Source organism: Macrobrachium nipponense, chromosome 31 (assembly GCF_015104395.2).
Source record: "Macrobrachium nipponense isolate FS-2020 chromosome 31, ASM1510439v2, whole genome shotgun sequence".
Lineage (NCBI taxonomy): Eukaryota > Metazoa > Arthropoda > Malacostraca > Decapoda > Palaemonidae > Macrobrachium > Macrobrachium nipponense.
Window position 1 is genome coordinate 56,868,353 of NC_061093.1, and position 12,500 is coordinate 56,880,852.

The 12,500-nt window shown below is 37.3% G+C and overlaps 1 protein-coding gene across 6 annotated transcripts in view; it reads left to right on the plus strand.

Annotated features, from left to right (window-relative positions):
* Window positions 1-12,500, plus strand: part of LOC135206993 (tetratricopeptide repeat protein 39B-like) — a 114,499-nt gene that overhangs the window by 67,883 nt on the left and 34,116 nt on the right. The window contains exon 1 of one of the 6 annotated variants that reach the window (XM_064238612.1): window positions 7,751-7,789. The exons of 1 other annotated variant lie outside the window; for it this stretch is intronic. Coding sequence is in view for 1 of the 5 variants with exons in the window: in XM_064238613.1 (XP_064094683.1) it covers window positions 8,147-8,181 (35 nt within the window). In the remaining 4 variants the exon portion in view is untranslated. Of the gene's footprint in view, window positions 1-7,750; window positions 7,802-7,867; window positions 8,182-12,500 lie in introns of those variants that run through there. 4 more of the 6 variants (XM_064238614.1, XM_064238617.1, XM_064238616.1 and 1 more) reach the window with 4 other exon arrangements.

Consider the following 12,500-nt stretch of genomic DNA (forward strand, 5'->3'; position numbering starts at 1 on the left):
GTTGATACAGGTGTGGCATAAACATGGTTATTGTGTTATTAACATTGTTATTGTTTCCTTGACCTTGTTATTAATCTTACTTAGAGGTATGTGTTATAAACGTTCCTTAGAAGTTGTGTGTTATGAATCTTCCTTAGAACTATTTTATTAACCTTCCTTAGAATTGCATATTTATTAACCTTCGTCAGAAATACCTGTTAGTAATCTTCCTTAGAACTGTGTGTTATTAACCTTCTTTAGAACTGTCTGCTATTAAATGTCATGAAAACTATGGTTATTAACCATCCTTAGAACTATGTTTTATTAATCTTCTTGAGAACTGTGTGTCATTAACCTTCTTTAGAACTGTGTCCTATTAAATGCCATGAGAACTAAATAAATAAAAATAAATTAATAAAAAAATAAATGAATAAAGATAAATACATAAATAAATAAATAAATAGATAAACAAAAATAAATGAATAAATATAAATAAATAAATGAAATTGAATAAATAAAAATATGTGTTATTAACCATCCTTAGAACTATGTTTTATTAACCTTCCTTAGAACTGTGTGTATTATATGTCGTGAGAACCATGAGTTATTAATCATCCTTAGAACTATGTTATTAAGTTCATCTTGATGAATATCGAAGTTTCAACGGCTGTGTAACTATAAGGTATTGCATTACGGCAACGCAGATAGGATATAGACAACTATTAACTTTATTAACCCGATTATAGCGTTATTGACCCAGTTTTTCCGTCGCTGACCTAATTACTCCGTCATTAACCAGGTTACCTCTTCAATGACAGGTATCATTTTACGCTTTTTACCCTTTTCTGTAATTTATGCTGCAATCTCTCTCTCTCTCTCTCTCTCTCTCTCTCTCTCTCTCTCTCTCTCTCTCTCTCTCTTCTCTTCCTCTTATCTCTCTCTCTCTCTCTCATCTTCTTCTTATCTCTCTCTCTCTCTCTCTCTCTCTCTCTCTCTCTCTCTCTCTCTCTCCTTATTACTACCAGTATTAAATGAAGGAGAAAACACGCAAACCATCATAGTGATGAATGCGCAGGGTTTAGTTACGAGTAACTCAAAAAGAAAAATAGAGTACTTAGAAGAACTAACCCAAAATGAAAAGAAAAATAGATATAATGAATATAAGTGAAACCTGGTATTCCCAAGAGACTGGGAATGATGATCAATAAAAAGGGTTCCAAACTTATAGATCAGATAGAAAAAATAGGAATCAAGGGGGAACCCGCAATATATGGGAAAGACAAAAAACAAGGAAAAATATATGAGAAACTATAGTAACTCAGAATGTGAACTAATAGCGGTGGAATTAATTTGAATCTGAAAAAATTGATGAACCATAGTAATTATATAGACCTCCTAATACTAAAGAGTTTGACTTAATAATTGAAAAACTTGGATGATATTGGATGTAAAGAAATCACAAGGACTCGGACTATTCCTCCTATCTGGTGACTTCAACTTTCCTTTTCGTAGAATGGAAAGAACGAATAGGAGATTGTGGGGTTGTACTTATACATATAAAACAGAGAGTAATAGTAGTGCAGAAGATAAGAGGCAATTTGGAAAAGCTATTAGATATGCTACTAGAATACAACATTCAACAAATAAATCACTCTGCCAACACCAAGAAAGGAAAATACTTTAGGGCAAACCTAGTAATTTGTGAACGTCAGATGAAATTTATGTTTAAAGAAATAATGTAGTTTATAATGTCGAATTATTTCAGACCACATAATGTGCATAAGAATTAACAGTTCATTCCAAAGCAAGTGAAAATAGAAGATAAGCAATGAAAATGAAAAAGTGGGAAGGATATGGAAAATACAACTTCTACAGTAAAAATATAAATTAATGGTCAGAAATTAATGGAATTAATTAAACCAAAGATTGGGAATAAACATTTTCGTAAGTGATGAGATAAGGGTAAATACGGAGATATTATATAAAATATTGGGAGAAAAACATAGTGGAAAAATATCATACCGAAAAAAAGAAGAAAAGTTAAACATCATTCATGGCATACCCAAGAGACAGAATGGATCTTGTTCCAGAAAATCAGAAATGTGGTAAAAAAGGTCTTGCAAAAGAAAAAAAATGCATGGAAAGTTTAGAAGCCTAAAAGTAAAGATAGAAAATGCAGAACAAAAGATTATACAAATCAAAAATAAAATGAAAAACAACGGGACTTGGAAGAAAAAAACCCTATTAAATATCCAAGCCAAACCCCAAGAACCCCTAGCTTTTATACCTCATCATGCGAAGAAGATGAACTAAAAAAGAAGATAGAAATAAATGTCCCTCTGAGAATTGCCGGATATTAACGAATGTAAAAAAAGGAAATTTGCAAACATACTGGCAGAACACGATAAATAAGAAGAATTCACCCCTAAAGAATAGATAATGAAGATAATTGATATTGAAGTAAGGGATGAAAATAGTGAAATATTTAGCTGACATAGATATTAATGAAGCTGATATTGTGCAGGCTATTAATGAAATTAAAAATGGAGCTGGCTGACAGGGCCTGATGGAATTTACCTGCTATTTTGTTAAAGAAAGTAGTTCATTCTATCGCAAAGCCACTTGCAATATTATTAAGACAAAGTGTAGATACAGGCAAGGAGAATTTATTTGATGAGCAACAAATTAGCACTATTAATTACCCCTACTTTCAAAAGGTGGATTCAAAGACTAGAGGCAAGTCTTAATTATGGCCTGTGAGTCCTAACATCACCATATTATGAAAGGGTGTGAAAGTGGGTCTGAAGAAAAATATTATGGGAAACATTTAATAAAAAAATAATTTTGTTTAATAACAGGGGACAACATGGTTTTTCGTACCCGGAAAAAAGTACACAAACCCAACGTTAGTTGGACCCCCGTGAGAACTTCATATTCAAAAAATATGAAAACGCTGGAAACTGAAAACAGATTGTGGTTTATTTAGACCTTTGCAAAAGCTTTTTGATAAACAGTTAGAACCGCATAATATATTAGCGAAGAAAATTAGAAAACATAATATCGTGGATAAAGTAGGAAGATGGTTTAAAAGGGAATTTTTACACTGAACAGAAAACAGATAGTTGAATTGCAGCAAACCGACGAGCAAAACTTCGGATGAAGTCAAGGTATATCCTGGTGTGGCCTCGCAAGGTACGGGTGTTTAGCTGCAATACTGTTTGTTATTCTTGATTGAAGACATAGACAATAATGTGAAGGATTCGGGTAGTGAGTAGTTTCGCGAATGACACCAAGAATAAGTAGAGAAATTACTTTGTGATGAAGATCGGAACAAAGCTCCTAGCAAAGAGACCTTAACAAAGAAGTTATGTATTGGGGGTCCAAAGATGGTAATAGGATGGTCTTTTAACTCTGATAAATTTGAATCAATAAATTAAATTATGGAGACAGAGAAACGGAAGGCTATATTGCCATATTAATGGGACCCTTAATAATTGAGACCATCACAAAATAAGGAAGCAGTTAAAGACCTTGGGTGTGATGATGAATAAGGAACATGGTTAATGCAATGATCAAATAGCGAACTCTGGTTGGCAAAACTGTAAAGCCAAAAATGGGAATGTTTTTTGTTACGGCACTTCAAAACAAGAAATGAAAAGCTGAACCACATTATTATGCTTTATAAAACATATGTTCCGTAGTGACCCTTGAATTCTTGCAATATGATATAGGGATACCCACACTATCAAAAGGTATATTGCACAAATAGAGAGTGTACAAAGTCCTTTACAAGCTAGAAATAAAAAGTTAAGGAAGTTAAGGACAGACTACTGGGAAAATCTACAAGTTCTTAAATTAAATTAATATATCTAGAAAGTGAGAAGAGAACGCTACATGATAATTCAAGGAGCATGGAAACAGATAGAAGGAATAGCATAAATTATCATGGAACTAAAAAATTATACAAAAGAAAGAGCAAGCAAGGAGGTAATATTAATAGTGTCCCAAAAGAACTATACCATGAAAAATGAATAAAGGAAAGCACACGGACAGTTAATCCTCACTATGCACCAGCATCGAATAATGCAGCGTCCTATTCAACTGCGTTTTGCCAGCTCCATCTGAGGAATAAATCATCAGTGAGTGGCGTAGATGTGTTTTAAGATAAGCTTCGACAAATATCAATAAAACTGCATCCCAGACCATCCAAGAGTGGGAAGATGCCAAATATACCGGAAGATGTACTATAGCACTCTCTGGTAGAGCATTTGAGAGGTGCCTCACACGGTGGGACCGAAAACCTGGGGCAACCCGAACAAGTAATGTAAGGTTCTGTAAGGTTAAGGTAAGGTCTCTCTCTCTTATTCCTTCTTCCTTCTCTCATCTCTTTGTACGTAATGTAAGCTGATAAAAACTCTCTACCTCTCCTCTCCTCATTCTCTCCCTCAGTCTCATTCCTCGTCTCTCTCCTCTCGCTCTCTCCTGAGGTTTGAAGCTTAGGGAATTAAAAGAGAAAGAAGAAAGAGAGAGTTTCATTATATTATGGAGAGAGAGAGAGAGAGAGAGAGAGAGAGAGAGAGAGAGAGAGATGCTTGTGGTTGCATGCGGTTGCGACCGAGACGACGACGCTTGCATTACCGTGATGGCCTGAGCTCTCCAAAAGCATATACACACATTCATACACTCATACACCCACACAAGTGTATACATCTGTGTTGCGCTCACTGCCAACACCTGTGTACCATAAACTCTGGATCTGAGTCTCGTAAGTCCTCCTGACGACTACACAGAGTTTGTCATGAATGGGGTTTGGGGGGGGGGGGGGAGGAGGAGGTTTTTCTTTTGGGCGTGGTCCCGTGATATGTCATTATGCCATTTTCTTGATTACAGTATTATAGTTTTTTGTGTTTAATAAGGTCTTATAGTTTCCTTGTTGATACAGTTAAGCAAATTACGGTAGATGTTTAAAGGCAGAGTATCAGTTGTGTAAAATTTCAAATTATTGATTCAGTCTACAGTCTATTGAAGTTTTTAGCAATCTTAAGTTGAAGTTTTAAGGCAGAAGGTTACTTCTGTGAAATGTCACGTAAAAGATTGAAGTTCTCTTGACCAAGTCAAACTGAAGTTCTCTTGACCAAGTCAAAGACTGAAGTTCTCTTGACCAAGTCAAAGACTGAAGTTCTCTTGACCAAGTCAAAGACTGAAGTTCTCTGAGACAAAGGAGATTGAAGTTCTCCTTGACAAAGTCAAAGATTGAAGTTCTCCTTGACAAAGTCAGAGATTGAAGTTATCTGTGACAAAGTCAAAGATTAAAGTTCTCCTTGACAAAGTCGAAGATTGAAGTTCTCTGTGACGAGGTCAAGTTTCAAACGAAAATAATCTGTAGGATTTGGGTGTGGGTCTCAAGTGACGATTTTAACTTTTTCGTCAAAAAACGTGTGAAGTCAACCACCAACATACCACTGAATAGGGCCTGAATAGGGCTAGACCTAGAACTACGTTTATAGCCCCCTCCAGTGCTACTCGATAATTGTGTCGGCTTCGTCCGTCCGTCCGCCCTCAGATCTAAAAAAACTATGGAAGCTAGAGGGCTGTAAATTGGCATTTTGATCATCCACCCTCCAGTCATGAAGTATACCAAATTGCAACCCTCTAGCCTCTTTAGTTTTTATTGTATTCAAGGTTAAAGTTAGCCATGGATCGGCTTTCCGAAGCCATGGGACGCACCCTCACTCCACCGCGTCTGGTGAACGACTGGAGAGCTGCCGGTCGTCATTGATGGTTTTATTCACTTGACGTGAGCATGGAACAAAACATACAATGCAGCTTTAACTGGGAACCAATTCCTGCTCAAAGCTGCGAACTTTTATAATTGTTTAGGATCAGGTTCCCAGACGCCGAGTGCACTTAACCTTTTATTTCTTCCTCAGGTTTCCAGAATGTGAAGTGGAACCGTAAAGCCTGCAAACACATACATGGCTATCTCTCTCTCTCTCTCTCTCTCTCTCTCTCTCTCTCTCTCTCTCTCTCTGTCGTATCTTGTATCTGAGCGTGATCGGTGTTGCGGTATATCTGTCAGCCAAGCAATCCGTGCAAGACAGACGGTACATTTTGGATCTTTGCTTATATACTCTCTCTCTCTCTCTCTCTCCTCTCTCTCTCTCTCTCTCTCTCTCTCTCTCTCTGTCGGGATGACGTTGCACCTTTACGAATAATTGAATGTCGTCGTAGATGAGATACTGCGGGAAAAAACTTTAAAAAATCTAAAACATAAAGACTGAATTCTTGTAAAGTATATATAATATATATATATATATACTTATATATATATATATATATATATATATATATATATATATATATATATAGAGGTATTTCTGCACTGTACGGTGACTATAGGTTCAAGTAACCTCAGTGACATTTGCAGAAATCAGACCCTCTTGATATTACACGTTTTGATTGAATGGCCCCGAAGGATGGGGTTTTGTGGGGGGGGGGGGTGGGGGGGGGGGGGGGGGGGGTGGGGGGGGGGTGGGGGGGGGGGGGAGGCTAGAAAAGCTGGTTGGGGACGGTTGGGAGGTTATGATGGGGTTGTTGTTGTTATTGCTGTTTGGGGGAAAAGAGAAGGGGATTAGCCTGGCGCGTCTCTGGCACCAACACTGGTGGCACCACGGTGCCAACTGGAAAGAACGACGTAACTCTCTTTGCATCTTCCCGTTGTTGTGTTTGGCCTTTCGCTGTATGTTAGTGTGTCTGTCTGTGTCTCGGACGAATGGGTCACTTCATTTTAATAATGAAGCGAGAGTCTGGCATCGTTTGGTTCATAGCTTGATGAATGAACCAGTTTCCAGAAAGGTTAAAGTTTCCAGGTTTGCAGTTTCCAGAAAGGTTCGCAGTTTCCAGACAGATGCTCAGTTTCTAGACAGGGTTTCCAGAAAGGTTCGCAGTATCCAGACAGGTTTGCAGTTTCCACAAAGACTCGCAGTTTCCAGAAAGGTAACTAACACTGTTTCCAGACAGAGTTTCCAGAAAGGTTCACAGTTTCCAGAAATGTTCGCAGTTTCCAGAGGTTCGCAGTTTCCAGACAGGTTCACAGTTTCTAGACAGTGTTTCCAGAAAGGTTCGCAGTTTCCAGAAAGGTTCACAGTTTCCAGACAGGTTCTCCATTTTCAGAGAGGTTTGCCGTTTCCAGAAAGGTTCGCAGTTTCCAGAAAGATTCACAGTTTCCAGACATGTCGTAATTGTCTGGAGACAGAAGGAAAATTATTAAGGAAAGTATTAGAAAAAATGGTGTTTTATCCACGAGAAGACAAGTAGGGGAACTGGAGAGAGAGAGAGAGAGAGAGAGAGAGAGAGAGAGAGAAATTATGTACAGGCTGAAGGGGAAAAAATATTAAGAATTTTGGAAACAAATGGAATCTGATCCACGAGACGGAAACTCTGGGAAACTAGAATGAACCTTGGAGAGAGAGAAGAGAGAGAGAGAGAGAGAGAGGAGAGAGAGAGAGAGAGAGAGAGAATAATGTGCCAAATAACGTGAGTCATACTCTGGAAAAGAGAAACTTCACAAGCGATCGAGCAGGTGCTGGGAGGAGGGAGGTACAGGGGGGGACTCCCTCCTTGCGGAACCCCACCCCTCTCCTCCTTCCAATTTCCCTCCCTCCCTAGTGGACTGTCTCCACTCCCTCCCCCTCCCCCTCCCATTTCCCCTCCCGAGGGAAACTCTCACTCCGGGCGTTGAATTTTCGGGGACGACCGTCCCTCCTTACTTCAGTTGTAGAGAAGTCGTGGTGGAGGGCAGGGAACTCCAGTGCGTGTGTGTGTGCGTGTGTCTGGAATTGCTGACACTCCCTCTCCCTCACTCTCTCTCTCTCTCTCTCTCTCTTTCGTGTTTGTTGTTGTTGCGATCGAAGTGCCATCTGTCGGCCACGAAATGAGATTGAGAGATTGAGATGAGCAATTTGAGAGTGTCTCTCTCGTCTTGTAGCACCCGTTTCCGTTTTATGAAGTCGTGGAACACACGCCGAGGTGTGGTCAGTCAGTCAGTGTCGAGCGCCCTTTGGCTTCTCCAAGGCATCGGGCGTGCGAATTTGATTTTTGCTTTTGCTTACGACCAGAGTTACTCATTCATGATTTACCTGTTTTGGAGAACATTCTAGCTGCGAAGATGCTGTCTAGTCGTGGCGAAGAAAGCAGAAAAAAGTAATGATTCTCAGATGTAACGACTCGATCGAGTGTAGTGAAAGAAATTGTAGTGTTTTGAGTTGCATTGCTTTTGTGTGTGTGTATATATATATATGTAAATAGTTGTTCCTACACTGAATACAAACCGTCGATCCTTTACAATAGAAATTACTTAAGCCTGCCTTAAGTAATTCCTATTGTAAAGGACCTAGGTTTGTATAGTTAGGAAAAATACAGTTTACCTTAAAAAATTATGATATTATAGTGTTCATGATCTGCATTTGTTATATGCAAACAGTGTAATAATAATTATATATAATATAATATATATATATATATATATATATATAATATATATATACATAGACGTCATACATGCATACATACATACATACATACATACATACATACTTACATACATACACGACTATTTCCCATTCACGTTTATATATGCACATAACAAGCCTGTACATAATTACGTATACAACATGCATGTGCGCGAGTTACCATTGCACATCCCTGCGCAAAATAAAAAGACAAAGTCCAAATCTTAGACGCGAAAAACAACGCTACTAATTAAATTGAAAACAGAAGAAGAAGAAGACCCCTCAACGACATCCCTTACTTCCAAGGGTCCTTCTAAACAGCAGGAAATGAAAATCCCCCCTCCCCTCCCCTCCCCCATTAGTGAATGGGTCCTCCTGAAACGTGTATACATGCCCTTTAAAAGGAAAGAGAGAGAGAGAGAGAGAGAGAGAGAGAGAGAGAGAGAGAGAGAGAGAGAGAGAGAGAGAGAGACTGGGACATGCTATTTTTAGGCTGGTATTATATTGTGGTTGCCTTATTGTATAAAGTACACAAACACACATTATCTATATATATATATATATATATATATATATATATATATATATATATTATAATATAGTATATATATATGTATGCATGTACATGTGTATGTATGTGAGTATGTTTCATGTTAGTAAGTATAGATATCTATAGATTCCTGACTCACATCGGGACCTAACCCAGGTCTTTCTGTCCCGATGTGAGCCATAGAAATTGATTGTGGGTTGATTTCCTCTAAATTATATATATATATATATATATATATATATATATATATATATATATATATATATATATATATATATATATACGTTATGGATATCACATTAACATTTATATATGTATATATATATATATATATATATATATATATATATATATATATATAATATATATATATATACACACATACTTAAACAAATCCATACAGACACACATACACGTATAATCTTTAAAATGTCACCGGGCAAGGGCCAAATTGCATATAGGGAAATGGGGGTGAGGGGGGAGGAAAGAAGTCCGTCTCTTCCCTCAGGCTGGATAGTTTCTCTTTAAGTTCTTTTAAAGTATGCACTTCCTTACCCCTCTCCCCCTTTCCCCCTCCCCCTTTCTCCCTCCATCCCATCACCCCACCCCCTCTACAAAAGCCCCTACTACCCCTTACTTCCCCCTTTTCCCACTACCAGCCGTCCTCCTCTTGCTCATTTAGAATTAGGGGTAATGAGGTCAAGATTGGGCGTGGGTTTGGAAGTGCGGGCGTGATGTTATTGGGTTATAATCTGGGATGGGAATGGCTTTTTTCATTTATATTTGACAGGCGCGGGTTTTGTTGATATATTATTATTATTATTATTATTATTATTATTATTATTATTATTATTATTATTAATGAATCCTATTCACATGGAACAAGCACACCAAAGGGGCCAATGACTTGAAATTCAAGCTTCCAAAGAATGTTTTAGGGTGTTCTTTCGAAAGAACTGACAGAAGGTAATGGGAAATACAGAAAGAAGAGACCAGCTATATACCAACTTTGGGAAGTATAACTCATGACAAAGTTGCCATAGTGGCCACAGCTGATGTACCTAAATCTCGATTGACATTGACGTCAAATAAACAACTTTTAATTGACGTAATGTGTAGACGCCTTATGCGAAATATGGCGAATTTTTCTCTACTTACGAACTTTCAACTTAAGAGCACCCGTAAATTAAATTTTTTTTATTTTATTATGATTATAATGTATTTATTGTATATAAGTTTTAAATATCATTCGTATTAATGTAATACTCGGTTAAATACAGTACAGTGCTGCTAATATTGTTTTAGTATAAAAATAGGCCCTATTTATTGTATCTAGGTTTTAAAATCATTCGTATTAATCTAATATTTTATGAAATACAGTACAGCACTAATATTGTGTTTTAGTATAAAAAAAAAACAAAGATTACCATACGTATTGACTCTGAGTATATCAAATTGGAATCCAGTATGGCAGCCATGTCACCTGACCTAACGTTTTCTAAATTTTGTAAATTTGAATGTCTAGTATAGGAGTCTTTTCACGAGTAATTTGATTAAATTTTACACTGCTGTTTTTCCTCTAATAATAATAATAATAATTAATAATAATAATAACTACTAATAATAATAATGATAATAATAATAAAACATTATAGAATAACGGGAAATAATAATAATAATAATAATCATAATAATAATAATAAAACTAATAAATAACGGGAAATAATCATAATTAATAATAATAAGATAATAATATATAATAATAATAATAATAATAATAATAATAATAATAATAATAATAATAACAAAGCATAGGAAAATCCTGCATTAATAATAATAGTAATAATAATAAAATTAATAATAACAAAGAAATAGAATACCCTAAAATAATGTAAATAATACAAGTAATAATTTTTAGCCAGACAATTTTAGCGATGATAATGATGTTGATAATAATTATACATTACCCGTTTGAAGCAATTGAAGCCTCATTCCCGCCCCTGAAACAATTGGTGCAATAGTATGCCACTGTCCTGACCTCTATCGGCAGTGACCCCTTGACCTTTTGTCGAAATGATGCTTCTTCTTCATCCTGGGTTAATCACAAACATTGCATTGGAGTTTACTCAAAACCGTTTGCCAGTCTCGGCTTCATGAAAAAAAAGTATTGACGATGCTATGATGAAGGTTTTTGATTGAGAGAGAGAGAGAGAGGAGAGAGAGAGAACTGGATGATATTGAAATTCATTAAAATGATTGTGTTCTCAGAACTATTTTGTTTATGTTTGTGTGTTGTGTGTTTTAGAGAGAGAGAGAGAGAGAGAGAGAGAGAGAGAGAGAGAGAGAGAGAGAGAGAGAGAGAGGGTTTTCGAAGTGACGTGAACTTTTGATAACAATAAAATATCTCCCTGCTTCTGGTACCTGCGGGTACCCCTCTAATAAAAAAAAATATATAAATAAATGCTACTTTCTTGTAGATATTTGTAGATACACTGGTAATAAATCATTGACATCAGGTAGTGGTTCTTGTAGTGAAATGTTTCTTCTACAACACCATCTACAGCTGGTACTTCTGCTATGACTGCCACTACTACTATTTGTCCTACTTTTATTTGTAGAACGGAAGGAACCACGGCTACATCTGCACCAACTTGTACAAGTCCTTGTAGAGATCATGCTATTGTTGATATTATTATTGCTACTATTTATTCTGCTTTTATTAACGGTGTAAATACAACGACAGTAACCTTGTAGACACCATCATTACCTCCACGAACATTGCTATTACACCTGCTCACGAAAATGATGAGAGAGAGAAAAAAAAAACATAACACACGAACTCTGACCTCTTACTCCAAAAGTCTTGGCAGTAACGACCCTTTGTAGGAGTCCCAGATGAGGACCAACCACAGGCTGCTTCGTTCCAGAGGGAGTGTATATACGTATGATCTGTGTAGGTACACTTCTTCTTCTTCTCCTGCTGGTGGCAATGTTGACATAACCGAGGCGTCTCGCGCCATTCTGTTTATCCCAAAAACGTGACTGTTTCACCTCCATGGGATGAGTTGGAGGAGGGTCACAGCGGAGTTTTCAGGGGTGAGGGGAGGGGGGGACCAGGAAGGGGAGGTGGATTAGGGAAAAGGGGGGGGGGAAAGGTAAGGGGTAGGGTTCGTTAAAGGGGGCCAGTGTATAGAGACAGAGAGACAGAGACAAGAGAGAGAATGATTTTCCGTCCCCTCTCGCTAATGATAGGTTGGCACTCACAACACTCTTCCTTTTTACGTAGCTAGCAGTAGCTGCGTTTCTCTCTCTCTCTCTCTCTCTCTCTCTCTCTCTCTCTCTCTCTCTCAACTAACAGGGGTCGTGAGAATATTTACACAAGATAAATGCTCCTCTGAGGACATTCATTTTAATGTGATATTAAAATCCGTACGCTCTCTCTCTCTCTCTCTCTCTCTCTC